At 33.7% G+C, this 27530-nt stretch overlaps 1 protein-coding gene and 1 long non-coding RNA gene across 9 annotated transcripts in view; both read right to left on the reverse strand.

The window, feature by feature from the left end:
* LOC148231410 (uncharacterized) overlaps window positions 1-27530 on the reverse strand; it is a 302215-nt gene that overhangs the window by 157827 nt on the left and 116858 nt on the right. The window lies entirely within an intron of this gene.
* LOC148231421 (voltage-dependent T-type calcium channel subunit alpha-1G-like) overlaps window positions 1-27530 on the reverse strand; it is a 151041-nt gene that overhangs the window by 14187 nt on the left and 109324 nt on the right. For 3 of the 8 annotated variants that reach the window (XM_088195307.1, XM_088195305.1, XM_088195308.1), the window contains exons 2-14: window positions 21448-21559; window positions 20076-20209; window positions 19890-19987; window positions 10831-11002; window positions 9361-9402; window positions 4729-4794; window positions 4140-4416; window positions 3985-4077; window positions 2243-2475; window positions 1790-1898; window positions 1619-1720; window positions 1368-1554; window positions 44-689 (exon numbers count right to left, since the gene is read on the reverse strand). In XM_088195307.1, coding sequence (XP_088051433.1) covers window positions 44-689; window positions 1368-1554; window positions 1619-1720; window positions 1790-1898; window positions 2243-2475; window positions 3985-4077; window positions 4140-4416; window positions 4729-4794; window positions 9361-9402; window positions 10831-11002; window positions 19890-19987; window positions 20076-20209; window positions 21448-21559 — 2271 coding nt within the window. The remainder of the gene's footprint in view (window positions 1-43; window positions 690-1367; window positions 1555-1618; window positions 1721-1789; window positions 1899-2242; window positions 2476-3984; window positions 4078-4139; window positions 4417-4728; window positions 4795-9360; window positions 9403-10830; window positions 11003-19889; window positions 19988-20075; window positions 20210-21447; window positions 21560-27530) is intronic. The other 5 variants (XM_088195313.1, XM_088195311.1, XM_088195309.1 and 2 more) reach the window with 4 other exon arrangements.

Genomic DNA, 27530 nt, shown 5'->3' on the forward strand with positions numbered 1-27530 from the left:
TCATGTAAAAACGTCAACAATCGACGAAAATCAGCGGGAGTACCTTAGCACCACGATGATTCCGTCGAAGACGTTGAAGCCGTTGGAGACGTAGCCGAAAGGTCCCTCGGCCACCACTTTGAGCAGCATCTCGACGGCGAATATGGCGGAGAATACGATATTACTTATTTCTACTATTACGGTCAATTCCTCGGGCTGATTGTGATATTCGATCCCCATCGACAGCGTGTTGATGAGGATGGCGAGCAATATACCCTGTTGAAAGTACTTGTGTTCCACCATGGCTTTCACCCATCTTCGAACGCAGGCGAAGAACGAACGGATCGCTCTGTACGTTCCTATCGCCACTCTGAAACACGCCGATCGCTTCTTGCGGTCTTTCTTGTAGGCGAGGCCCGCCTCCGCCTGCTGCATGTCACCGCAGCAAGAAAAGTCATCCGCGTCGGTGAACTGGTGCGACGGCGAGGCGATCTGAGGCTCGCGCGTCACGGGTGCGGTGCTCCTCTTCGTGATGCCCTTGGTCAGCGAGTCAAAGAAAGAGTCCAGAGCCATCTGACCCGTGGGCAGCGCGGCCGAGAGAGCCCCAGAGAGCGCCAGTAGCTCCTGGCAGGTCATGGCCGCGTCTCCGAGAGCGAGATCGGCGTCCGTCTGCGTTGGCGCCGAATCGCTTTGCCAAACGTTGCCGTCTCCTGTGACTCCAAATAATATACCACATTTAAGTCGCAACGACACCTATTATTATCGACAGGGTTTCGACCGGTGTGAGGAGATCTTTGTAAGTCACTGGAAAGGCTTATTTTACAACGCCTATAGCGAGCGATAATTGGAGAACGAAGAGAGAGGGTTGTCACCGTGGCAGTACGAGCTTCGCCCCAGCCGCTCCACCGTAGATGCTATAGTCAATGGACTCATCGGGAACTTGAGAGAGGGAACACGGCGAGACCAATTAACATCTGATCCAAGTGCTCACAGGACTTTAGAATATGCAACATGAAACAATCGAATGTCAGCACTGTAAGTAAGCCGTCAGCCGTGTTTAGATGCTTATTATGGACACACGAAAGGTCCATATTAAAAGAAGCGCTCAACGACGAGGAAATATGGTCTCATCCATGCTGAGGGATGAACAGGCGTGGCTAATGTCGATAGCATTCACGATAAAAATAGAAAAGAAGAGCGGGGCAGAAGGCAACATTCATCGTTGCGATAAATGGTTATTATTTAAAGTGATGCGTAAAAGTAGCTACATGGGGTCAGTCAAAGATGAGGTGCGAGTTTAAGTGGGTAAAAATCTTATAATTCCACGATTGGTGGTGTCTTTTGAAGATTTCCTCCCCTTTCGAAAAACGCGTTTTGTTTGCGCTCACCTGTCTGCGTCGTTTTCTCGCTGGAGCACACGTTCCTCTCTCCGACGGGCGTCGACGCAGTCCCCGTCCCGGGAGAGCACTCGGCCCCGTGCAGCACCACCGAGTCGCTGAACATGACCGAAGATCTTCGCCTGCCCATAGACGGCGGGGAGAGCAGCGAGAGGCCCGAGGCGTTCTGCGAAAAAAACTGACGTCGATTTATAAACGAGTCGCGAAGGAGCGGATGGCGGACGGAACGAAACTCGACTCACGTCGTTCTCGGCGGTGCAGACGGACACGGCCCTCAGCAGCGGACGAGGCGACGGCGGCGCTTCGACCCCTTCGATCTCGACCGACGGCTGTAGGGCCTGTTGCTGCGAACGACGACAAGGTTTAGCGTCTGCGGCGTCTGAACGGAGACCCGACCTTCGAGGGAAGCTTACCAGTTTGAACCTGGGACAGCACGGATGGTGCTGCCTCGGTTTCCCGCTCAGCGCTAGAGTCTCTCCGAAGTGCGCCTCCTTTTGCTGCTCTCGCCTGTATTTGTACAACCTATTTAGAACAGGAAAGAGCCGACTGACGTGAGGAGAACTCAAAAATAAAACAGTGTACAGCCAGTGAACGAACGAACGAAACGCAAAGTCAAAGAAGCGAAGCATGCGTGGGGTTATGTTCAGTCGTTTAGAAAAAAAATCGAAGCTGCTCGTTCGGCGCAAGCGGTGCAACTAGATTGAACGAAAATGATCCGCAAATCGCGGCTTATTTTTAGGAGACCCGAGCGAAAGAAACGCAACGACGGGAGAGCAAGCACTCGACGCCGCAAAGCCTCTGCGAATCCCGGCGAGAACAAAGCCCGGCTCCACCGGTAAATATTGACCGAGCGGATAGACAGTCACCTGATTTTCTTGACGAGCCTCCTCTTGAACCGCCTCCACAGGTGGGCTATGTACTTGACAATCTCGGCGTAGCACGTCGCCGGCTCGCTGTTGTTAGTGGACGAGGCCAGGGTGGACGTCGAGTTGAACCTGGCCCTCTCCTGGCGCATCCGCTCCATCTCGCGCTTCTTGGTCTCCGAGAATTGAGTAGCTATCACGACCAGGCACAAGTTAATCATAAAAAACGAACCGATCTGAAAAATTATAAGGTGATTTTTGTTTATATATACTTATTTACTATAATTCTAGTGAAGGTAAAGCCCCAGCAATTGACACTTTTCATGAAATCAGATCATGTACAAGATTTATTTATTACCTATATAAAATAAAAGTATGCGTAAATAAAAGGTGATAATGTTAGTCGCTATATTAAAAATATTTATAAAATACTAAAGTGAAATACATTGTAGTGATTGTTAAGTTCTAAATTTTTGTGCATAACAGTAAAATATTTCAATAGCTCGCACATTTTGGATACCGTAGTACAATTTTTTTAAGCAATTTATTTATTGATTGTGTTATATAACCAGCCAATTTTTATTTTATATTTTTTTTCAAATGATTAGGAATGTACTATAGCACTCTATTATGTTCGAAATAGTGGCAAATATTGTGGAAAATATATATTTTTATTACTTTTGTATCAAATATAATAAGCAAAAACCTGAAGTAATACTAGAAAGTGTGAATTTTAAATAGAACGACTTTTGACTGGTCAAGAAATATATGATCTACAATGATGCTTTGCAGTACTAAAAAAGTCAGTGAGTCATGGCCGAAGACCTAATTTTTTTTCTCTTATTAAAAATTTATGAAAAAATGCTCAGTTTCTTGTTAAATGCTATGTATAAATGTAATAATGAATATGTCCAAATACATTTTCACCAGTGGATATATATTTCTACTAGCGAAAATATAATTGAACTAATATACGCTAATATGCTGCTCTAAGATGTCCATGAAACTGAATTTGGAAGTTGCGAAATATCCATTTACTGTTCAAACCCAAATTTAACCAAAAGCGGGAGAAGTACAGACAAATATCATATCTCGCATATTGCTTCTCAGTTTGTCTGCACTTGGATATTTCACTAGACTATTGCGCAAGATAATAAAATTATAAGGTGCTATATAATGTTTATAAAATTCAATTCGACAGTTGCGAAACGTTATTTTGCTGTTCAAACCCAAACCTAACGTACATTAAGTAACCAAATCCAACTTGACCTAATGAAAGTTCTAAAGCTATAATTAGTTCTTAAGTCCAAAATACAAACTAAGCCAACTTATTTCTCGAAAATATGCGGAAGAAGATATACAGACAGTCATCGCATTTGTATGCACTGTTTTAAAAATATGATAGCTACCCTTACCGATATTATTACGGACTTCTGATATAAAAGTGTTGGTCAAAGTATATTCAAACTGAATTTTGGTCAATAGGAGGGCGCAAAAACAATTATCACTTCTCAGAAGTCAAAAATTCTCTGAAAACTGTCAAGTCACAGTGGTCATATTTATTGTAAATAAATAATAAAAGTGTTTTTACAATAAATCAGTTTTTCTTTAAAAAAATCTGACATGTGTTTACAGAGTGAAAATGTGACAAATAATATAAAAGTTAAACTGATCGTATCGATTATTAGTGAGGTGTCAACTACCGGTGATTTTACTTTATCTATTAATAAAAAAATAGTACTCACAACGATCAAAAGCACGAAATAAATCCAGTCCCAGAAGCTGTGAGCGTCTTGAACGTAGTACATGATGTCCGTCCAACCCTCCAGCGATATAACCTGAAAACGAAACGTCGATGAGCAGTCGTTTACGTTGTTTAGTTTGAGAAGGCGAGACTCACCAGGAAAATGGCGACCCAGGCTAGGCCGATGTTGTCGAATGAGATGGTGCCCTGAAAGGGGTTGGAGCCTCTCTGCGTGCAGTTGGTGTAGTACTGGTTCCAATTGACGCAAGACGCGTTGGTGGGAACATTGTTGGAGAAAGGCACTGCTGAGGCGTTGCACGCTAAAGAACCGTATCGGTAAGGAGGAAAGTCGGAGCACGAGTGCATCCCCGAGTCTTCGGCCGTGGTGCAGATGTAGTCTTGCTCTTTGGAGAACTCGTAGTAGAACGATATGCTGGAACCAAACACGGGATCATTCGAAATGCGACCGGAGCGAGCGGAAAGCGGTTGACTAAAGAGGCGTTAACAGCGCGCGCGCAACAATACTTCAGACATCTAGCAGTAGGAAACGTCTGTTTATTAATTATTTAAAATATAATTTCAATTAACAAACGATTCCTGCTGCTCGAAACGATGTTTATGTATATCGATAGAATTCGATTCTGTCGCGAGAATTTACCGTAGTCTCTCGGGTTATAAGTTCGGACTGTAATAAGATAACGATCCTGCAAGCGTGTTAGTAAGACTGCTCGTTAGTGTTTCATACCTTCTGGTACCTCTAATACCGTCGTAAACTCCACTGCAGTTGTTTACGCAGGCGCCCGAAACTTTTCTGCAAAAAATCTATTCTTAAGTATCTTTTCTGATTTAAAGTGAGATTTTAGCCAAGGTAGCCGTATCCGCTTGCTATTAGTCGCTTCATAGCGGTTAGTGTGTTTCGTTAGTTCGAAGCTTAGAAGCGCACAGTGGTCCGGATTGAACAATCTCAACTTTTATGTTATTTAAAGTAAATATTCGATTTAATAGTTTTCAATGACACATTTATTTTATCGCTCCAGTTTTTGATATCAAAGTCTTAAAATGCAATTGTTACATAAATGTTATCCTAAATAAATTGATTCCATGTGAATCAATGTATCATATTTAACCCTTTCCACACTATATGCAGCATATGATGGGCAGCCACAGAATAAAGAATATACAGAAGCGGCGTTTGCGGTAAAAAATAAACTCTGTGCAAGTCATAAACATGTCCACAGAACTGCGATATATTTTGGATAATGCATATACAGTAAACCCCCCAATAACACGGTAAATTAGGAATGTGCTGTTTGGGCGGGCAAGCAAAAGGGAGGATATCTCACCACACGCGCCTGATTCGTACGTATATATTACAAAAAAAAGATGAGTATTTTATAGTCCCCCAACTACACGCGTGTTATTGGGAGGTGTACTGTATGTTCATTATCCAAAATATATCGCAGTTCTGTGGACATGGTTATGACTTGCACAGAGTTTGTTTTTTACCGCGAACGCCGCTTTTGTATATTCTTTATTCTGTGGCTGCCCATCATACACGTACCCATACGCTTTTTGCGTATGGGTGCGTGTGTGAGTCTATATTAAAATGTGTATATAGCGATAATTCAAACATTGCTACTTTTATTCGTTTTTTATTATTTATAATACGATCAGAAAAAATTGTTTAAATATTTATTTTGATTATATATTATAGATCAGGCATGGCGAACCTTTTTGGGTTCGCGTGCCAAAAATTCCCAAATATTGTTCCTCGAATGTGTAGCGTGCCCAAGGAGTAAAAAAATTACCAAGATAGAAACATTTTTTTTTTTAAAACGATTGTCGCTTATCTTAGAAAACATTTGATAATTAATAAAATGAAATAAATAATAATTCACAGATTATTTAATCATAATTTTAATTTCTTAAATTTAAAAATTAAAAAAATATTTTTGAACTTAGAAATCGTTCGCGTGCAATCCAAATTCTCAAACGTGCCACCTCGGGCACGCGTGCCCTAGGTTCGCCATGCCTGTTATAGATCTTTATCATCATAACTTTATCGTTTTTAAACAGTGAAAATGTATATTTTAATTGTAACAAACATTTATAAAGATTTTTCTCTAGATCTCAAAGACAAAGGGAGCAAAAACTGAAACTGAATGCTGCGTGGAAAAAGTTTAACAAAATATATACGTGAATTAAAAAAAATATACTTATATATTATATATAACAAGCATTAAAAATTAATTTATTTATTTTCATTGATATCGAAGAATAAAGTGTTATTGTCATTTCTGTTTTAAAAAAATATAACAACAATAAGTATTTTTGTGATATTATCGATTCGGACCATGAGGTGTTTATGTTAGTGCAGTGTTTCTGTTAGTCCAATTCCTCATTATCGTTTCTTTGATTCGACTAGTTTTTTCGTATCCTCTATGCTTGAATGCGGTTGTCTAATCCGATGCATATTGAAATTAAGATTTCAACTAATTGAATGTCGACTCTCATGTAATGTAATTAAAAACTCTACCTTTGTGTATACTTTGTTTTTTGTCCTCGTTAGGTAAGTTCAGCGGCACAGAAACGAGAGTAATTTGCGAGGAGATGTCGAACTCGGAGACGTTTGTTTTCTTCTCGCAGCAAAAAGGTCGCAAGGTGAGCGGTTAATTTGTTTCTGCCCCTTACATTTTTTAAGTAGCTGAGCAACGTACTGCTTTCCGGGTTTTCTTTTCGCCGAGATATCCTCTCGCCAATTAAAATACCCCGAAGCGAAAACGTTCGACAATATGTCGCATGTCCCGAAAACTTTTCTATTTCGTTTTTCTTTTTCACCGCCGATATTTATACGACGGAGATATAATAAGTTTCCGTCCGTAAATTATTGTATCTGGCGACTCCCCTCGACCTTTACGGCCATTGTACGCACATCAGACGATTTGCCTATTTTTATCAAGGATACGCAAAAGCGAATTACAAATCTACAATATATCTGCTCAAAGGACATATAAAGATGTCGAATTGGTGAAGTAAATAATAATATTAATAATTCAAAGTAATTTATTTTTAAATATACAATATTTTGTGGCGTTAAGCTTTAATCGTCATTTGCATTTAAGGATATGTTAAATATTTATTAATAATAGCGTACTATTTGCCTGCTTTTATTTACAAAAAATGCAGTATATTAAAAAATAAAACAGTTTTTAAACAGAACTTGTACAATGCATTGAAAAAAGTCGGGCGCAAAAGCTTTAAGTTATGTTTAATCGATTTAAATCACGTAATTTATAAAATACAGTGTTTATATTAAAAAATAGGATGGTATAAAATTTCTAAAGGCAAAATTTGAGTGCGTCAAAATAAAGCACTTATTTAAATAAATTTGGAAGAACTGCATTGTTTTTTTATTCCTTCAATACACAGAGGGCTATAATAATATTCTGAGAAATATTTAAAAATTGCTATCGAAACAATAAACTCATCAGAGAGTTAAAAATCCTATCGAAATAGTTACATTTGCTTGATGGACATCTTCCGGTGATATATTGTTTCCCGTGACCGTTTTGCAACAAAGAAATATTTTTGCGTGTTATTTATGTGACCCTTTTTTCTAGCCGTAACGAGGGCGTTTGTGTGATCCTATTCTTTGCACTATTTTTTGTCACAGTCATTAACGCAATATGCAAAACTAAAATACCTTTTATTTAAATTAAAAATATATAAAGATTCACAGTACTTCTTTTTAGATTCAAAGCCTTATAGCCACCAATAATATAAAAAAACACAAAATACACGTGTCTGTTTATCTGTCACAAACACTCCTCTTAAAGGGTGAACAGTAGCGACGTGGCATTTGCATATGTTATTTTGGCTTTCATTTGTAGGTAAATTTAGGTATTTTTAACTTTTAACATATATTTATTAAATACGATTACATGCTACTGTAATACGTAGCAATGCAACTGCTGAAAAAACTGAACAACGACGTGCTGGTGATTATGTGCTACTGAAATATGTCAATGCAATACAAATAATAAGTTTGAAACCAGGTTTTTTGTTATATAAAACCAGTAATATTCACTCATAACAAAAAATACTTATTCTTTAGATATATCTAAAGATTGACTATATTGATTTTTTTTGAAAAATAAATGTTAAAGACATTCGAAAGAGTCTAGCAAGCCTGAATGTATATTTCGACAATGCTCGGGCTTAGGAATGACGGTTACTGCTTAACGCAACATGTTAAGGTGATTATTTAATGAAAAACATTTAAAGACTGTCATTAAAAAAATGTTATTAATCGTTTCAGATCAATATAAAAAATATTTCGTACTTTTAGGGAGTATTTTGTTTCCATTACGTCTCTCGAGTTCAACAACTACATAGGAAATATTTTCATAGTCGAATTTTCAGTGAAAAATTTCACACCATAATATGTCGTTTAGGTCGACGTCCTTTGAGTTTCGTAATATCCTTTTTTCAGTACACATTTAATTTTTTCCATTCATGTTTTGAGTGTATATTATTTATGTACTCATACTGTATGTACAATTATTCCAGATCCACACATAATGCGGAAGAATTATTATTATTTCCGAAAAAAAATTCGCAGATTTAATCCCTCGTTAATATAAAATACGAACGCACACTGTAGATAAAAAAATATGTTAAAAAAGAAAACAACACGTCGAGATAATCCGAAAAGTCCATGCACGTATGTTAATCGTCTAACAAGCACAGGCATACACAAGTAAGACTATATAGTTTATCCTAAAAACACGCAATCGCTATCCTCGCCGCGACGCGATTAGAATCGACGTCGATCAGCAAACATAGCTCCAACTACTGTTATATACTGTCGCTCATTCTCAGGGTCGCTAGATCGTCGCGTGTTCGCCATTCGAAAGAGATGCTAAAATTGCACGGTGTTATGTATAGGTAGTAGTATATTTATATAGTAAGTAGTCGGTAGAGAGAGTGTCGATGCGAGATGAAAAATAAACGTAATGAAGTAACCAAGCGGTGAAACGGTAAAGAAGACACATCGATTCGTCTAGTCATTCAATACGATCAGAGTTGTCTACTGAGGAAGATGTTCACATCACATATTCTACCACATGGCTTGGAGTCTGCACGCGTGAGTGTCGTCAGTCTGACGTTAGTGTGAGATTGAGAGCAAACGGGAAACGGACTCTCACGGGGGAAATGCAAACTCCAACAGTTTTACGACACATATCTAACGCATTGTGTTATCATCGGTCAGAAGGAGTCGTGCTAGGGCGGATCGGTAGTTAGATCGGACAGCGTAAGAACAAGAAGAAGAAGAACAAGGGACAGAGACAGACGGACGAATGACGGGGAGGCTTACGAGTTGACTCGGACGCGAACTCGGTAATGTTTCCCCAGATCTCTGCAACATACAAATATAAACAGGGAGCAGCCCAAAATAAACAACGAGGGACGCGTGATCGATGGGTTGGTATTTTTGTTATTGTGGTTTTGTCTTGTCGTGTTAGGGGTGTCGGCGCGATCGACGCCTCCGGTTCTTTCTCGATAAACCTATAGTTCTATCCCTCGTTTCACTCGTTGTCTTGTGACAACTTCAGAAAGCAAGGATTCGGAACCTCACTGCGAACTGGTAGGAGTCGTAGCTTAGGGTGGACCGTACGCAATAAATAATTTGTAGCCTACAATTGATCGCTAGAATATTTTACTGCCTAGAAGCAATAATATGTGTTTCGTCAAATCATAAAAGCATCTCTCAACATTTTTTAAAAATCTTTTTAATTTACTTCCCACTTTTATCAATATATATCAATAAAATAAAATTAGGAAATTAAAAAAAAATTAAGAAAAAAATAAAATAAATCACTAATCAAAGGGTTAAGGCGGAAACTTAAGATTTTTTGATTTGCCCAAGCACACCTCTTTGTTTTTAGGTGATAAATTATACTAACGAGCAATTGTAGGCTATACATTACACGATCAATTGACGCGGCAGAAAATTGCTAGAGATCAAATGCTGGCGCTAATTTTACCAGACCTTATTTTTGGTATCTTAGAGATAAAAAACCGACAATGCACTCTGATAGGAAGACCAGATATATTGATCGGCTAATGACACCCAAAGATGCTAAGATATAATAGCTTCATTTATAACTCTGGATATATGTTGGTAAAGATTTTGGTATAATATATAAACATACAAAAAAAAAACGCACTATATAAGGCGTTGAAAATATTAATGGCTAACTCAACAAATTTTTCGAGATAATAGCAGTGAGTATTTAAATTTTTACTACGTTACACTTAGAGGTTTTAAGAATTGTATTATAAAATAAAATAAAATTCTACTTGTTGAGTCTGCCTTTAGTATTCTCAACCTATGGGTCAATCTATGAGTTTAAAAGGACTGTAGTTTTTTGTAGACGTTTGTAATTTAACTATAGAAACCTTGCGCAAGTTTAATAGCAATAATGATCGTTTTGAGTTTCGTTAATATTTTTCGTAGTAATGTAATAGTCTTTAAAGACTAAGTCGTAATCGAAATAGACTACTTGGTTACAAATAAGTTTTCTAAATTAAATTATTTTGCAACTCAAATAAAGAGCGTTCGAAGAACCGGAGAGATCGATCGCGACATATCTATTATTCGACGACTATAAAACGGGCCTAGTCGATATGTGTAACTTATCTGCTACGTCGTAGTCTTAGAAAATAAAATAATCGATTATACTGGCACCGCGCGTAAAATACTCACCGTTTCCATCGTCGCCCCTAAAAGTCGACTTTACGTATATGAATGTGGCGTATGAGGAGAAAAAGAGCAAACACTCACTTTGGTCGCATAACGTTCTGGGGTAGTTGGAGTTCGCACCGCTGCCTTAGAATACCTTCCCAAAGTTGTACGCCGACGATGCCGAAAATGAAAAACACGAAGAAACACAGCAGCAGAACGTTTCCTAACATCGGCAGAGTATCCAGCAGCAGCATCACCAAAATTCTCATGCCTGAAATTATCACAAAGATGTTTATCACAAATTTGGATGGGGCAAAAAATACTTCACAATTTAAAAATTATGTAACTTTTTTTCGGTTATATATTTTTTTATTTTTATTTTAAAAATGAACAAAATAACTTTAAATAGCAATAAATTTGATTTAAAACATGGACGCTCTATTGTTCTCACTCAGAAAAAAAATGTGTTATTTTCATTGAATGTTTTCACAAAAATGGATTTATCACTTTTGGTCGTATCCAGAAAATAATATAATTTGTACAGTTTTGATGATGATTTATTTTTGTGAGAATATTTAAAAAATAAAGTGTTTGTCAATAAGCTTTGATTTTAAGGAAATTTCAGATCACTTGAATTTCTATCAATAACCAGACATTTGCATGTAGTATATATAATTATATAAATAGGAACCATTTACAGGATATTATGTTTTTATGTATAATTAAAAATAAACCACGATATTCACGCTTTAATTTTAGATCGTCGAAGATTAAAAAAACTGCCGCTTCTCTCTTCGCATCCTCTGCTCTAGTTTGATGTTCAGAATCCAGAGTTAAATCACAAACGCACCCATAGAAATTCACATGAAATATAAACTGTGCATAACGATCTCAATTGTTGCATATGTCACGAAGGTCTGGACATATTTTTTTGTATGAGAATTGCTACAAAAATCTATTATTAATGTTAATATCATTTTCATAGCAAATGGTATTTTTAATGCCTATTCTGCTGTGTGAATGCCAAATATTTTTGTTGCTGCTTTATATAAAATTGTGCTTTTTTATGCCAATATTATATGTTATAAAAAATTCATTTTACCATAAGTAATTTAAGCATATTTTAAGAACAAAGCAGTATTTTTGCTCCTAATTAAAGTTTAGGAAGTATTTTCTGTAAAGAATTATATTTATTTGTTGGCAAGGAATTTTTCGAAATATAAATAATATGTTTTTAATATTCTTTTTAACACAAATAAAGATTTTAATAGGAAATTAAATTTAATGTTCTTCATCTGTATCTAGAGATTAAATTCTTTTTTTGTAAATAGGGTTTCAACCACCTGTATAATTTTTCATAATATAAAGGTCATTTTAACGAAAATTTCGAACAAGCGGAAACAAGTCTTGTAAATATGGCCACACCCAGATTTTTCACAGTAATGAAAGAGAGATCTCGTGACCAAACAATTGAGTTATTAAATATTAATATTACACGTAGCATCATATAGCACATCCATTCCGAGAAACACATATGTACTGCAAAAATACCTTTTGTTTGGAAAGGATTAGTGTAATACATTCTACTCTGCGCAAAATACTATTGTATTTATAGCCTTTGATTACCGAGCACCGTAGTAGCAATATGGACCGTTTCTATTTTAAAGCGTAAACGCATTTTGTGAGTGTGTCCTTTTTGGACACAAAATGCTTTTACAAAATTCACAAAAAAATCAAATTGCGATGCATTTGATCCGCAAACATCCTTATCTGCGATTCGCCAGAGCTGTCTCTTACCAACATTATAAAATATGTGACACAAATGCAGTGAAAGACGCACAAAGAGAGCTACTACGGAGATATAGCAGAGAGCCTATCGACACGCAAGACATCAGCATATCGTCCAGCGAGCATTGCATAAACACATCGAGGCAATACAAGTCGCTTAATCGGAATCACAGCCGACAATAATATAACTTGACATGCCAGTGAAGACTCTCAGACTTCCAAGAACTAAATTTTCAACGTCACCACCCGACAGCAGCAAATATATTTCTCTCTCTATATATATATGGTAATTTATATGTATCCATTCACTTCCAAAAAATTCATATATATTTTGTGATTTTCTGGCAGAAGAGGCAACTTTATCTATACTATATTTGCGTTAACACAGTCAGTTCGAGAGCTATCCATTTCATAATTATTTAATCGTTACGCATTGGGTTTACCTGTGGGTCACGATGGTTATAATTTTAATAAATAAATAAAAAAATAATTGAGAAAGAGATGGCAAGTTTGGATTAACGCCCCTAACTTGAAAGCATACGATACGGATACTTATCATAACTCTCCTATATATTTTTAACAAATTTATAGAAATTAAAATCATTACTATATTTTTACATTCATCAATCAATCAAAGAGCTAATAGTAAGGGGGCGTAAGCCCAAACTTGTCTTCTATTTCTTAATTATAATGATAACATGGATATCGAACTGACTGCATTAGCGCAAATAGAGATTAGTTTAAGAAGCACCGATATTTATATGTATATTATAAATTATTAATATTTTTAATTTGGTAATTGAATTTTTTAGTAACGATTTTCAACTTTCATAATCCCTAATAATCAGAATATAAAAAATGCTCAGCTTTAAACATATACAATGTATCTTGTTCAATCATAATCAATCATACAAATGTAAAAAAGTAATTTTTTTAATTTTTGTTTAACCAAAAATGTTTTTTAAAAACTGAACAAATATATCCAATAAATCCAATTAAATTATATTTGTATTAAAAAAATGAAAAAAAATTGTACAGTGTATTTAGGGTTTTATAACGAGAAACGAATTGGTAAAAGGCCTGTTAGGAAATTATCCCGGAAAAGCCGAATCTGGACCGAAACTCGTATCGCGCATGCAACACGTATGTAGGCCATCCGTCAAATGCAATGTCGAAATGTCTCATCTCGTAACGTAAGAATAATCCTGGAGCAAAATGGAACACCTAGTTTTAGCATAATTAAACACGGTCGCTTGGAGCGGCGTTTAACCTGTTGAACCGCACCAACTTAAATGGACTTATCGTGTCTCTCGTTGCGCAACTTTCGAGTGAAAGCTCTAGTTAATACACTATGCGCGCGGGAATTCTCGCGAGAAATCTCGACAACGCTTATTTCGGCGAAAATACCAGTGTATCCATTGACATACTTCTCGCCTACGAATTAAACTCGCTGTGTGAAATTATACACAGAATAGATTCGTACTGTGATATACCTCTCGCATATGCAATACATAAACATGATCGATCAATACCTTTACGAGGAACAGACACGATATGAAGCCGACACTAAAATAAAACTTAACGCAACTTAAATCAATAAATAACTTTTTAAAGAAGCTCGACCTATATTTCTTAACTCTGTACTGTTTTACCATAATACTTGAAAGGTTTAAATTCTTAACTTTATTTTGGATTAGCAAAGTGATTTGAGAAAATATTTTTTACGAATACTTCCATACAACGTATGCGGTGTTCCTATTGCTTTGCATACCGCTGTGACGTTACGCAGATATAATTTGTCTTTAGTGCGTCGTTAGTGCGACGGCCACGGCACGATTTTATTGCTTTTGACGTAGATTTTTGACTTCTGAGAATTTTTTGCGTCTTCTATTGGTCAAAATTCGGTTTAGATGTGCTTCAATCGATTTTCAGTTATTATATTTCGTAATATTGTTATAAAAAGTCTTAAAATGAACACTAGATAACCGAGCGTTTCCACTGCTACGGCACGGTTTTATTGATTTTGACGTGAATTTTCAAAAGGGCCATTTGAATTTGACCAGAAAGATGCATGAAAGATTAAAAAACGTCCACTGTTTGGCCAACTTTTGCCACCCCCTCTCTCTAGAAAAAGCTGAAATGACGTCCCTATGTGTATATGAATATTTCGATTAAATAAAATAATAACTTATGTTATAACTTATATGTGTTAATTTTCTATTCAAATATTTTTTATTTCTATATTTAACCTTTCTAATGCCGCGATAGTATTTTGTCGGTTACGACGCTAGTGCTGCGCGAGACATTTTTCTCTCTCGCAAGATTATTAGTGCTAAGAAAAAATATTACAAGCCGTGTTTGGTTTATAGAGTTATTTATGAAAAAACATTAAAAATATGATAATTTGAATAGCGAGTTCTAAAATGACGAAAACATTTTTTGAGCGGCGCCAGGGCTGTCACTACGTTTATACATAATATGTCATTTGTAAATAAAATATCAAGCGCTTTACTAAATGATTTATATACATAATGTTTTTTAAATTTAAAAATCTAAGGTCTGCTGGTTATGTAGTAAAAAAATCATAATAAACATTGCGTAATGCTACCCAAAATGACAATTATAATAAAAAATGAATAATTATAGTGTCGGCAATTTTACCAATGTTAATGACAGCTTTGTGTCATTACTTTAACTAAAATATAAACCGTGGCTTATAAGCCAACAGCCGAGCGTAACAACGATGATAAGTTTTTAGTAAGCCTATTACGAAAAGGATGACTCGAATTGAACGTAAACTAAAGCAGACCCAACGAAAACATCAGTAATCCTCTAGAAGGGGATTAGTGCTATGAAAAAGTTTACGAAATATCGGCAGTCGACTGTACCGCGAATTTATTAGATATACACGCGCGTTACACACAGTATAGAGAATTGCGGATGCGGGGGAGATTGATTCGCAAAAGCGAGATGATATTTCGAGATGAAGCCGTTATAAGAGATAAGGCAGTATGATATTTCACGTGAAAGCCTCAAAATATCTCATGTCGTTAAAAAATAATATAATACGGCTCGGTTGACGGAAAAGATACATTTTTCCTACGGACAAAATAAACCTCCTTTATTATACGTTGTGCTTTTGTTATATTTGTGTTAGATTAAAACTCGACGTTAAATGCGGGCGCTGCGTTTTGTAACGCAACGCACGTATGTCAATTTTATTCGCGAAACAAACATATATTTGACACAATTTAAATGCTCATTTTTTGAATACCAGATAGTGTGTGCTTGGACTTTGAAAGCGGCTTTTAACAGCAGTCGGAATTCCGTGAAATTGGCAAATTTGCGTCCAAAACTGAAAAACGCAGTCGACGGAAACGCAACGTTTGGATAAACCCCAAAAATAATCGTAGCTAAAAATTGCCCACATGGAGATCGCTTCAGAATTAATTGCGCATATAGCTCATTCGAAAAAATATGATAGCACAGTATACCATGAAATATATTTTTAAAATATTTATTTAATAATATAAATATAATACAGTGAAACCTCGGATTGCGAGTAACTCGATTTACGAGTGTTTTGCAGTTCGAGATTTTATTTAAATTATTTTGGCCCTGATAAACGAGCAATGTCTTGCAATACGAGCAGTACGTATTGCGTGACTTTATCTTTGATGATTCTTCTTGACAGTTAATGATTTTTTTGTAGTGAAGGCATACCTTTAAAAAACATTTTGTCACTCAAAGTCAGTTTACGAGTAGCTTATTTATTAACAAATAAAATTATGCTGTTTACCGATAGTAAATAATAAAGTCGTGTATAATTGTTGCAGTATTAAGAAGATCTATCAAGATTTTGATGAGAACAGTTACTAGAAGGGTTGAGCACATTGTGAGTAACATCAATAGGCAATTTATTAACAAAGCAAATGATTTCAAAAAATAATTTGGCTTCACCTAATAGTTCCCGAACTTTTTAGACTCTCCATGCCCTTTCTAAATCCAGGTTTTCCAAGGCATGCTGTGTCAAATGGAAGCTTTGCAAAATACAAATATTTTGTTATGTAAAAATAATGCTCTAAACCACGAGGACGATTTACTGGAGGAATTCGAATTTATTAAAATCAAGTTTCTAACACTACTTAAATACACCAGCCCATAAATCAGCAACCTTAAAAAGCTTTATACTAAATCACTATTACAGAAATACTTCGTAGTGACCAAAGGAACAAATCTAACATCCGGAGACTTGTGAAAAAATATTTCCACACCTCAATTCTGCTTGGATAAAATTGTAGCTTAATTGCGTCGATGAAATTGTCATTGGGGTAGAACATGAGGCTGGTGGTGAATGAGAACAATTTTTATATAAAAGTTGACGGAGAAACATGTCCATTAGCTCACCACCGAATAATTTATAAATCTGCATCGCTAGCTATAACATGAGGCTAAAGAACAAATCTCGTCTGAGGAGGGGAATAAAGGGGCTAAAAAACCCCTCACTTTAAATGAGAATAAGAATATCTGTAAAATGAAGAAAACAGTGAAAATTTTCGTGAAGCCATGAATTTATTAAAAGGCAATGCAAAACGTCATTGGATAGGTTTCTAGTTAAAATTGTACAGAAATAAAATATTGTATTTAGCTATTAGTGATTCAGATATACATGAAATTATTTTAAAATAAATTTAAATAATAAAAAATATAGGAGTATTTTGAATTAATTTTTATATTAATATTTTTGGGTTTTGGAACACATTACATTATTTATTCTGAAAAAAAGAGTGTTTTACACAACAAATTATGCTCATAAACTGAGGTTCAACTGTATTAATAAAAAACATGGTATGAAATATGCAACACGCACCGTCAATATATACTGTAGAAGAAATCTATAAACACTTTGTTAGTATAGTTTATAAGAATGGTCAAAAATATTATTGTTGTATATATAATACAACACCTCGTTATACGGTTGCTCTTTTACTATTATAGAAAACTGTTCCGTGTTTGTAAAACTAATTACCTAAGACATTACTAAAGCGGCTTAAGCATCTCTTTTTCATTTCTCGAAAAAACTTACTTAGCTCTACGGGGAGGGGGGGGGGGAAAAGCCTACATACATTGCATTATTATTTTATTTTATTTTATTAATTTATTTAGCTTAATAGCTAATCTTTATATCTAACAAATTTAGTAAACATATATAAAAATATATAAAAAATACATAACAGAAAGAAAAAATGAAATACATAAGACTTTTAAATTCCAAAGGCAAATTTATTATAAAGGTAATTTTATCATTGCTGTTATTTTATTATAAGATAAGTATTTAATAAATATTATTGCATCTAGTGTTTAATATTTCATTACCTAATCAAATAAATATTTATGTGGAATATAATTAAAAATGTATATATTGTATAAACACATATGATCATTAAAACATTAATTTATACATTCTCTGAAATTTAATAATGGCTGTCGAGAATGAAAATTTCATAAATATGATTTTATGATTTTAATTAAATCCTATTAAATATTTTTTCTCAATAATATATTCAGTAGTTTAGATTCAGTCACGCTATAGCTGCGGTGGGAAACCTTATCAGTAAACTGGATTCGTTAAAATCAAGTTTTCGTAGCTTTTCCTAATCTGATTACCTTAAGTCAAGTAAAGTCACTAAGCCGTAAGTGAAATGCAATTATTAAAACGTGGAAATCAATTGATAAAATACATAAAAAATAATCAAATGACTCTTTTGTACTTGATAGAAGTTTTTTATTTGCTTTTTCCTGGGAGCTTAGCGATTGTAGCAGGAGTATATATACATATATCGCAGCACCGTCGCATACAACGGGGGCGTTCATTACTAAAATGTATTTGTTAGAAATTATTATGTTCCTAAACTATTTCAATAAGTATTTAATAATAAATAAAGTTGTATTATACATAGATTTAATAGTAGAAATAGAGACAATTCAAGGATAGTTAGGTGTGAGAAAACGAGTACGGTCAAGGGAATTATGAATTTGTATAATAATATTAAATAAAAAGACAAAACTATAAATGGAGCGGATTTCTAAATGGAATAAAGAAACACCTTCGTAAATTAGGAAATAAATGATAATATTAAGGATTTATTATTTTATGTTTATGTATATACATATATGTTTAGTAAAAATTGTTAAATGTAAAAATAATCTATACGAACTAAATAAATTATTAAAATAGACATACTAAGTAAGCATGGTAATATATTTCTATGTACGATTTTTCTATTTTAACTTAAACAAAACCACTCTACAGGCAGCAATGTGGTCCACAGTTTATTTATACGGCTTTTCGCCTTACGGGTAACTTTCCAGGAACAAGTTTGAGCCGTAAAGTGAGTATTCACTTTCATTTCTCGTGGCTTGTTTCTTAGTTTTTGTAATAAAAATATTTTAATATTAGAAATAGTGAAATTTATTTCATCGTTCATTTAAATAATTAGTCGTGTAAGACATATTATAACAGACATACAACTAATATATTTATATCTATTGAATTAACTAATAATCTAAACGTCGTCAGATTACAACATTTAACAATTAAGCAGTTATATATTGTTAGAATCAATAGTGAATAATCCATTAAATCATATTTTATCATTACAATGTTGAAAAGTCTAGCTCGATACATATTGTATTATATTATGGGATGTGTGAACCAATTGCGCCGTGATTCTTAAATGAGGAAATCACCATAACGATCACTTGAACAGCGAAGATAGAAATTCGTATACTAAAAAATTGTCCACCTCGTTACGAAATTAGAACCGCACAAAAAGTACCACAAAAGACCAGCGTCAGCAATAGAAAACAAGTGCGGACACAGAATATGACACAATAGCACCATCCTTCCAAAGAAGTTAATCTAGAAACAATGCGATCGACCTTGTGTTTATTTCCATTCTTATAACCATCTGAACCGTGTTTTCTTTTAAGATATTTTGGATATGTACTCAAGAAGCGATGCAACTAGTTCGTATAAATTCTTATCTGAAATTTGAGAGAGCTGTTTCGAACGATTTTATTGCTTTTGACGTGAATTTTTGACTTCTGAGAAGTGGTTTTGCGCCCTCCTATTGACCAAAATTTGATTTAAATATACTTTGACAAACACTCTTATATCAGAAATTTGTAATAGCTATCATATTTCTACCATCTGATAAAATGACATCAGATGCGATATAAAAATATTTTACAGGTCAAGGTTTGGTGAGAAATGTTTAATTTTATTTACAAGATAAGCTGTTTTTTATGTCAATACTTAATTAGCATAAGGTTAGTATTTATAAAATATAATTATATGGTAAACTCACTGGGTATTCTGTTGATGGCTCTCAGCGGTCGTAACACTCTGATGGTCCGGATAGCCGACAAGTTCATGTTTTCCACGTTCAAACAGTACTCCAGAGCCCTTCAAAGTTTATTTTATAATACACGTTCGTTATTTTTTAATAAAAAAAACACACAAACACTAAATCATATTAATGGATCCGACTCACCCGGCGACAACGATGAAAAAGTCCAATCTGTTCCAAGAGTCTGCCAGGTAGGTGGATTTCCCGTAGACTCCCATGGCGATCATCTTGATGGTCATCTCGAGCGAGAAGAAGGCGAATATGAAATCGTCGAACATCTGAAATTTATTTAGTAATATTTTAAATCTGTCATTGGCGATTATCTGCAGTTTATGTACTGCGGTTTATATAGAAAGTCTGAATATAAATTTTGATTAGATCGAGACAGGGTTTCCTTTCGATCCAGCGTTTGCCTTCTATGTTTTCTTTCAGTTGAATGATAGATAAGTGCCCATAATATTTTTAATTTATTTCAGGTACTTAAATTTTTTTATTAAACATTGTAGAGAGAAGAAAATTAATGTTTATAAAATTATCGTAAAACATTTATTATTTTTGGAGTACTTCTTAATACAACAACTTTATGAAAAATAATAAAATTTCTATGCAATTAAACTGAGGACAATTTAAATGAGCAATAGAACAGATTAGTTGCGAACACCTTATGAATTTTAATTATATGCATAAACGATTTGTTTTATGAAACAAAGTATTTATTTAAATGCACATATTTAAAAAAATATTTTTCTGTTAAATAGCACCCAATTAAATTTAGTTTTTTTTACAGAGAATCTTACTTTATATATGTTATATTTAGACTTTTAACTAATTCGATAAGTACACGATATTATGATATTTTTATTAATGAAAGTAATCACTTTACTTTGTATTCATCAATCGTTAAAATATTCATGTCGCTTTGTAAAATTAAATAATCATGTACATTTCCATATGAAGATACATTTTAAATCATCAACGTTAAGCAAGTGTTTACAATTAATCGCTTCGTCAGAGCATTAATAAATATAATAAATAATAAGCTTTCTAAGTTAATCCCCTGAGAAATACCCGAGGTAATACAAACTGGTTTCGATTCATATCCGTTCACTGTAACAACTCGGCTTCTGGCTGAAATATACGATTCTAGCCATTTGTAAATTAAGGTTAGTTACATTTAAAATAATAATTTATTAAAAAAAAAAACAAAAGTATGTATAATAATCTATTTTTAACGTACGATTTAAATAAATAATTTAAAAATGTGTCTTATATAAAAATATATATATATCATTGCCCTACCTTCGACCAAAGAATACAAAAAAAAATCAATATTAATTGCGAAGGTCTGATTTATTTGGCCACAAGCTAGTCAGCATTCTGACTGTCAGCAAAATAATTGTTATTTTCGTTGCGGTCTCTTCAGTGTTGCCAGAGTGCGGTCTAGATTATGGACAAATAAATTGCCCTTCCTCAACACAATAAAAAATAAATTTAAAGGTATGAAAGCAATACTCACTTGAAGAATCTTACATCGATTGGTGAGGCACTGGTCGTCGACGCACGGTTGGTACATCCCGAGGGTCACGCAGTTCAGTAGAATTACAAGCATGGAGATACGTTCGAACCACGTATATACGCATACGAATCTTTAGTTAAGGAAAATTGCAAAGAAAAAGTACATTACACATAATTAAATTCGGTCCGTCTCTGGTTTTAAGATCGACTGAAGCTCCACCTGACCGCAAGGAGGGCTAAACCGACGTTTACCCGTAGACTGAATCGCTTTATCGATTCCAGGATTAAAGGGACGCAAAGCAAAAACTACCGGACGTTTCAGGTCTAAATTTACCTTCCGAGAGGTAATTTTATGTTTCTTAAGCGTCGACTTAATATAAATATGTAAAGTTATTTTGTACCCAATTACGCAAATTAAAGTAACTAAGTTAGCATAAAAAGTATTATTAAAAATTAAATCAGTTTCCATGCATGTACGCCCTGTGTTTAAAATATATTATATGTATATGCGAAACCTGTAGTCTGACCCGAAAGTAATTAGCGTGGCTAGAATACTTTGAGCTTAAGATTTTCAGAAAGATATTCGGACACGTGTAAGGTTATGTGTTCTACAGGATCAGAGTAAATCTAAATTTAATTAGCTTCTCCATTATTTTGTTCCAAATATAATTTTATTTAATAGTTCAACAAAAAATATTATATATTACTTTATTGTTTAAAATATTCAAGTATTTGGACCAGTATTCAATAACAAAATTCCGGTACTGACTCAATAGAAACAATGTAAATTAACTTATCATATGCATTAAATAACGCTTGCCGGATCATCAAATATTTTTTTTATATTTATAATTCAATTGATTGATAAAAATATAAAATATAGTAATGATTTTAATTTATATAAATTAAGAAGCCTAAACCAAACTTGCTATCTCTTTCTCAATTATTAATAACGATGAAATGGATAGCTCTCGTACTGACTGTGTTAACGCAAATATAGTATAGGATTTTACAGCCTATTATTAATTATATTGCAAGCAAAGAACTGCGTTCTTTTTTAGAACGTAAGTAACAAACAACATTTATAAACTGTTTAATTAAAATTACAAGCATCATAAGAGATTTTTTTATTTAATTTTAATTTTTAATTTTCCGTTGTACCCTGACAGGCGTAAGCCCAATGCGTTACGACTTGGTAAATCTGTACCAACAAGTTAAGCCTATCAGACGTAATGAATACATACAAGTAAGTATATATTAAAATTACAAGACTGAAAGTCTGAGAATCAGACATTTAAATATAATTAATTAAAAATTATTATGTTTATAATTTTAAAAATTACAATTTATAATTAATAAATATCACCTTGCAGCTAGTGCCGGTTTTTAATACTACCGTATTTTTATAAATTAAAAATGTCGTTGCCGCTATTCCGACTAAGGATTTCAATACTGGTCGTGCCCATACGGGTAATACCGGTATTAAGGCAAAAATTGCCTTATATACTATCAGTATTACAAAATGAAATACATTTTTATTCAAATCTGTACATTTGATTCGATGAAAACGAATTCTTCATGGCTTAGAACTAAGATAATGACAATGCTTATATTACTTGAAAGCAGAAGTGGAGAATAAAATAATGCTCATTGCAGGAGATTATCCTGAGTAGTGTTAAAGGTGTAAGATATGTAATATATTTTTATTCATTTAAATTATGTTATTTTAACGAAAGTACATGTAAAATAAATCTTTCGAAAATAAATATTATCGAGATATTCTAAAATAAATATTAAGTGTGCAATAATTAAAATATTATTTTATATTAATAAATCACATATATATCACAATCAGCAATTACATAAAATATCAAGGGATTCAAGAGTCAGAATATTTTCTTTGAAGATACCGAATGAAAATGTAATAATTACTGTCGTTATGTTTTTTTTGCGAAATATAATAAACAAGCATGTCAAATTTAGACTTAAGTTGCCGATGCTTATGACCAATTATCTGTCTGATTATTTATAAATATTTCATGTTTTAAATAATAAGAAGGGTTTAAGCAATCTTCCTTACATTCAGGTTCTTTTAAATATACTTTATACGCTGATTCATTGTTGTGTTATCTACTAGTACCAATAAATCGACTGTGTACAAAAGCTTTTTGGTCTCGTTTATTTTTTCACTTTCATAAATTTATTACATTGGCAAAAAATATTTTTAAAAATTCAGGTGGCAAATATATTATTTTCCACTCGCATTTTTAACAATATTTTATTCCGACAATATAATAAATAAATGTTATTGAAAAAATTAATGGAACAGAAACGTTTTTTGATACAGTTGTTCTATTGATTTTCATTAGTACTCGTAGACAACTAGCAGGATCAGCATATAAAGTATTTTTAGAAGTACCTGAATGTAAGGAAGATTGTTTAAAAGTGTCATATTGTTTGAAACACGAAATATGCATAAATAGATAGACAAATAATTATTTATAAATGTCGGCAACTAAAGTAAGAATAGAAAGAAAAAATATATGTGGTAAAAGATCTGCTGAAAAAATATACTAAAATATGTTCAGCTTTGATAAATATAATCAATTATTCAATGTCTATTTTCGATAATTTTTGTTAATCTGTAATGCCGTAATTTAATCTATAAAATATAATTTCACTGTTCAATATAAGAAAAACTGTATTTATTCGGTACATTTGGTCTTACCAGATCGTTCCACAACTATGTTTTGAAAATATAATTTAAATTAATAATATTGCAAAATGTTCATTTGCTGTTACCCAAATTTGATCTAAACGAAGTAAACAAACACAACTTCACATAAAGTGGTTGTAAATATGATTATAAAATGAATACCATTGTGCTTCATTGTATAGAAGTGGTAACTAATTTGGGCGTTCAAGATAAATACAGATTCCATCAGAGGATAGAACATATGCAGTAAAGCCTCAAATATGTTGAAATTCGTCTTGTAATATACGTATCAATTAAAGAGCTTGAGGGCACTGTGTATCTTGTATAAACACATAGTGTGCAGTACTATCGGGCATGCCAAATAATAACTCTTAGTAGAAAATTTATCATAAAAAAATCGTAAATACATTTTCAATTGCCACAAAATTCTTACAAGGTATGTTGGGATATGATTCCCTTGAGTCGCGTCAACGAGTGTACTCGAGAAAGCACTTCTTTATCTTGCTAGTGAAGAATATTCACAATTTGTTGACATAATTAGCTATCCGATTTTTTACCCATATGTCGAAAATTTATTTTCGTATTTTAATAAATAAATAAAAAACGACTGTAAGCTGTCTTTCAAATCAAATTTCGATATTAAAAAGGTAAGAATCAATGTTTCATACATTTTTGCATAATATTATTATATTATAATTTTGTAATTTAAAAAATAAATAAATTTGCTTAAAAAATTCTACAAATACATATTTTAGTGTAATATTTAACACACATGTATGTAATACACATTCCCGTACATATTTTGTAAATTAAAGTAATATTTAATAAATTGTGAACGATCTACGGTATTTTTATCATCCTTTTGTTGTCACTGCAAATATCTCACAGGAACAAGGCAAAGAGAAGGAATATAAATTAAAAGAGAGAGAAAGAAACGTAAATCATTTGAAATTATTTTCTCTCAATATTATTTTACAAGAGTCTAATGAAGTGAAAAATATTTTATTCGATCAATAGTGTTTTTATAATAAAAAATAATAAATTTCACAGTAATAGAAAAAAATGGATGTAACCTTTGAACTTTGCGGGATTGCAAAATCCAGCGATGCATAATTAGGTCGGTCAATTCGGCTAGGTCAAAGGTCGCGTTTACACGATAAATCTCCCGCAACGAAAGGATATTTTAGAAGTAGAATTGAAAGTTGTTTCTGAATCTAATTCGGCGGCAGGTGTACGTTTGAAGGAAAAAACGACAGCGCGTTCATTACACAAAGAGAGCTGTCAAATATTTAGGCGAATCCTTTGTGAGAGAGAAGAAAAAATGGAATATTTTCACAGCGGTTGACAGCCCTTTGTGGCGGAATTTCGCACACATACCTCTGGCTCCAGTTATGTGGCCCTTTATTGCATAGCGCTGTTCTGTTTGTCTACAATTAACGGTAGAAAAAAATATATCTCTCGCAAATAAACGTTGTATGTACATCGGGAAAGGGTTTTTACTACACACTAGCGAGTTTGCCTCATTATGATATGTATATAAGACTCTAATCCTTTCATATATATCGATATTGCTTGCCTAATTTTGGATTTTACTATTGTAAAGGCTTAAACTACATTGTTGATGATGATTTGGTAAGCGCAAGTGGCTGCTCTTGGATGGATATAGAAGTTAAAAAATGTATTAACGACTTTTTTCATTACAAACAAAAAATTAACCGTATCATAATTTTTCATGAGTTTTTGGCCGAATTCCTTTGTGACAGTGATTTTTTTGTATGCATTATTTTTCCTAAGATGATTTGTGGCGAAAAGTCTCATAAATTACCATGTTACCTAATGTATTGTAAAACATGCCAGAAATAAATACCAATACACTTTTAGCGGTATTTGCATATGTTTGCGATCACCAAAACTTAAGTGCTCTCTCGGCGGCTTGTTTATGAAGCCGTTGCTTTATGATGCGAGTAGATAAAAAAAGATGCATTTAATTTTATGACTTCGTTGGCGGATCTATAATTTTCACGATTGTTATAGTGCGTATATATTTAATGATTCATATCTACTGACATTGTTTATGTTACAATGGTGACTAACATATATTATTTTTTAACATGCAAAAAAAAATGTTATATAAACAAACTCGTCTCGAAAGTAAGGCCTAAAATTAATTGAAACAATTAATATTTCACGGAGTACCTATTGACACATTCATCATAAGACGTTAACTACTCACAAGCACTATCAAGCAAATATCAGAAAAAACTACTTTTTGCTTAGAAATGATGCGCGATAAACAATGCGTTTTACCTGGCGCAAATTAATATTTTTATCTTATCCTAATATTAACGATTGTTGGAATGGGCAACTCGCAGTTTTATTTTTGCGTGTCCAAGAAGCGATGCAATTGACTCATCAACATCTTCATCTGCGATTCGCCAAAGCTGACTCAGACCAGCAATATAAAATATGTGACACTTGTTCACATAAGAACAAATGCACAGAGAGATAAACGATCAGAGACGCACCAGGAGAGTCACAGCAGAGACACATTAGTAGATCGTCCAACATCATCACATGAGGGCATGACGACAGAGCAAAGCTGATGATAATTCAACTCGATATTCCATCGAAGACTCTCTAACTTCAGCTACATTTCCACATATATATTGAAATTAATATATGCCTATAATGCGTCTATTTTTGCAAAGTTTCCCTTGGCTTTAAAATCCGAAATAATAAACAAAAATAATAATATGCTAGTACTAAGATTATAATTTATTGCAAAGATGCTTTCGCTAAACCAATTCGTTACAACGGGATAAACACAATCAACAAGTAGTGAGACATTAGACTGAAATTAAAGTCTGTAAATCAGCGATATATATTTTATTAATTATAAACAATTATATGTGGCGGCACGTGGCTTTGCAGCGACTCAGCTTCGCACCACTGCAGCGGCGTCTGTATCAGCCATTTTGCGTATCTGACTCCACGTGCTCGGGTATCGCGTCGAGAGTCACCAGTTTGGCGACGGGATGGTAACGGGTGGCAATTAGACACAGAATGACCCGCTGCAGTAGTAATTTATTGATGATTTAATATAGATACATGTTTATAAAGTACGGGGCGGGCGCGAGACCGAATGCCGAAGATTGCCAATGGAGAGAGAAAACCGTCACGCCAGTGTTACCAGAGTGCCGCCAAGTTTTAGCAATAATGAAAATCTATATATAAATATTAATAGGCCCCAACAATAGTGTTACTTTTTTAAATATTAATATTTATTAATTATATTTGTAGATGAAACAGAAAAAAATATATAAAGTAAACTTAAAAAAAGAAAGAATTTATTGGCAGACAACTGTCAA

Source organism: Plectrocnemia conspersa, unplaced genomic scaffold (assembly GCF_051122295.1).
Source record: "Plectrocnemia conspersa isolate PC_06_02 unplaced genomic scaffold, ASM5112229v1 ptg000010l, whole genome shotgun sequence".
Classification (NCBI taxonomy): domain Eukaryota; kingdom Metazoa; phylum Arthropoda; class Insecta; order Trichoptera; family Polycentropodidae; genus Plectrocnemia; species Plectrocnemia conspersa.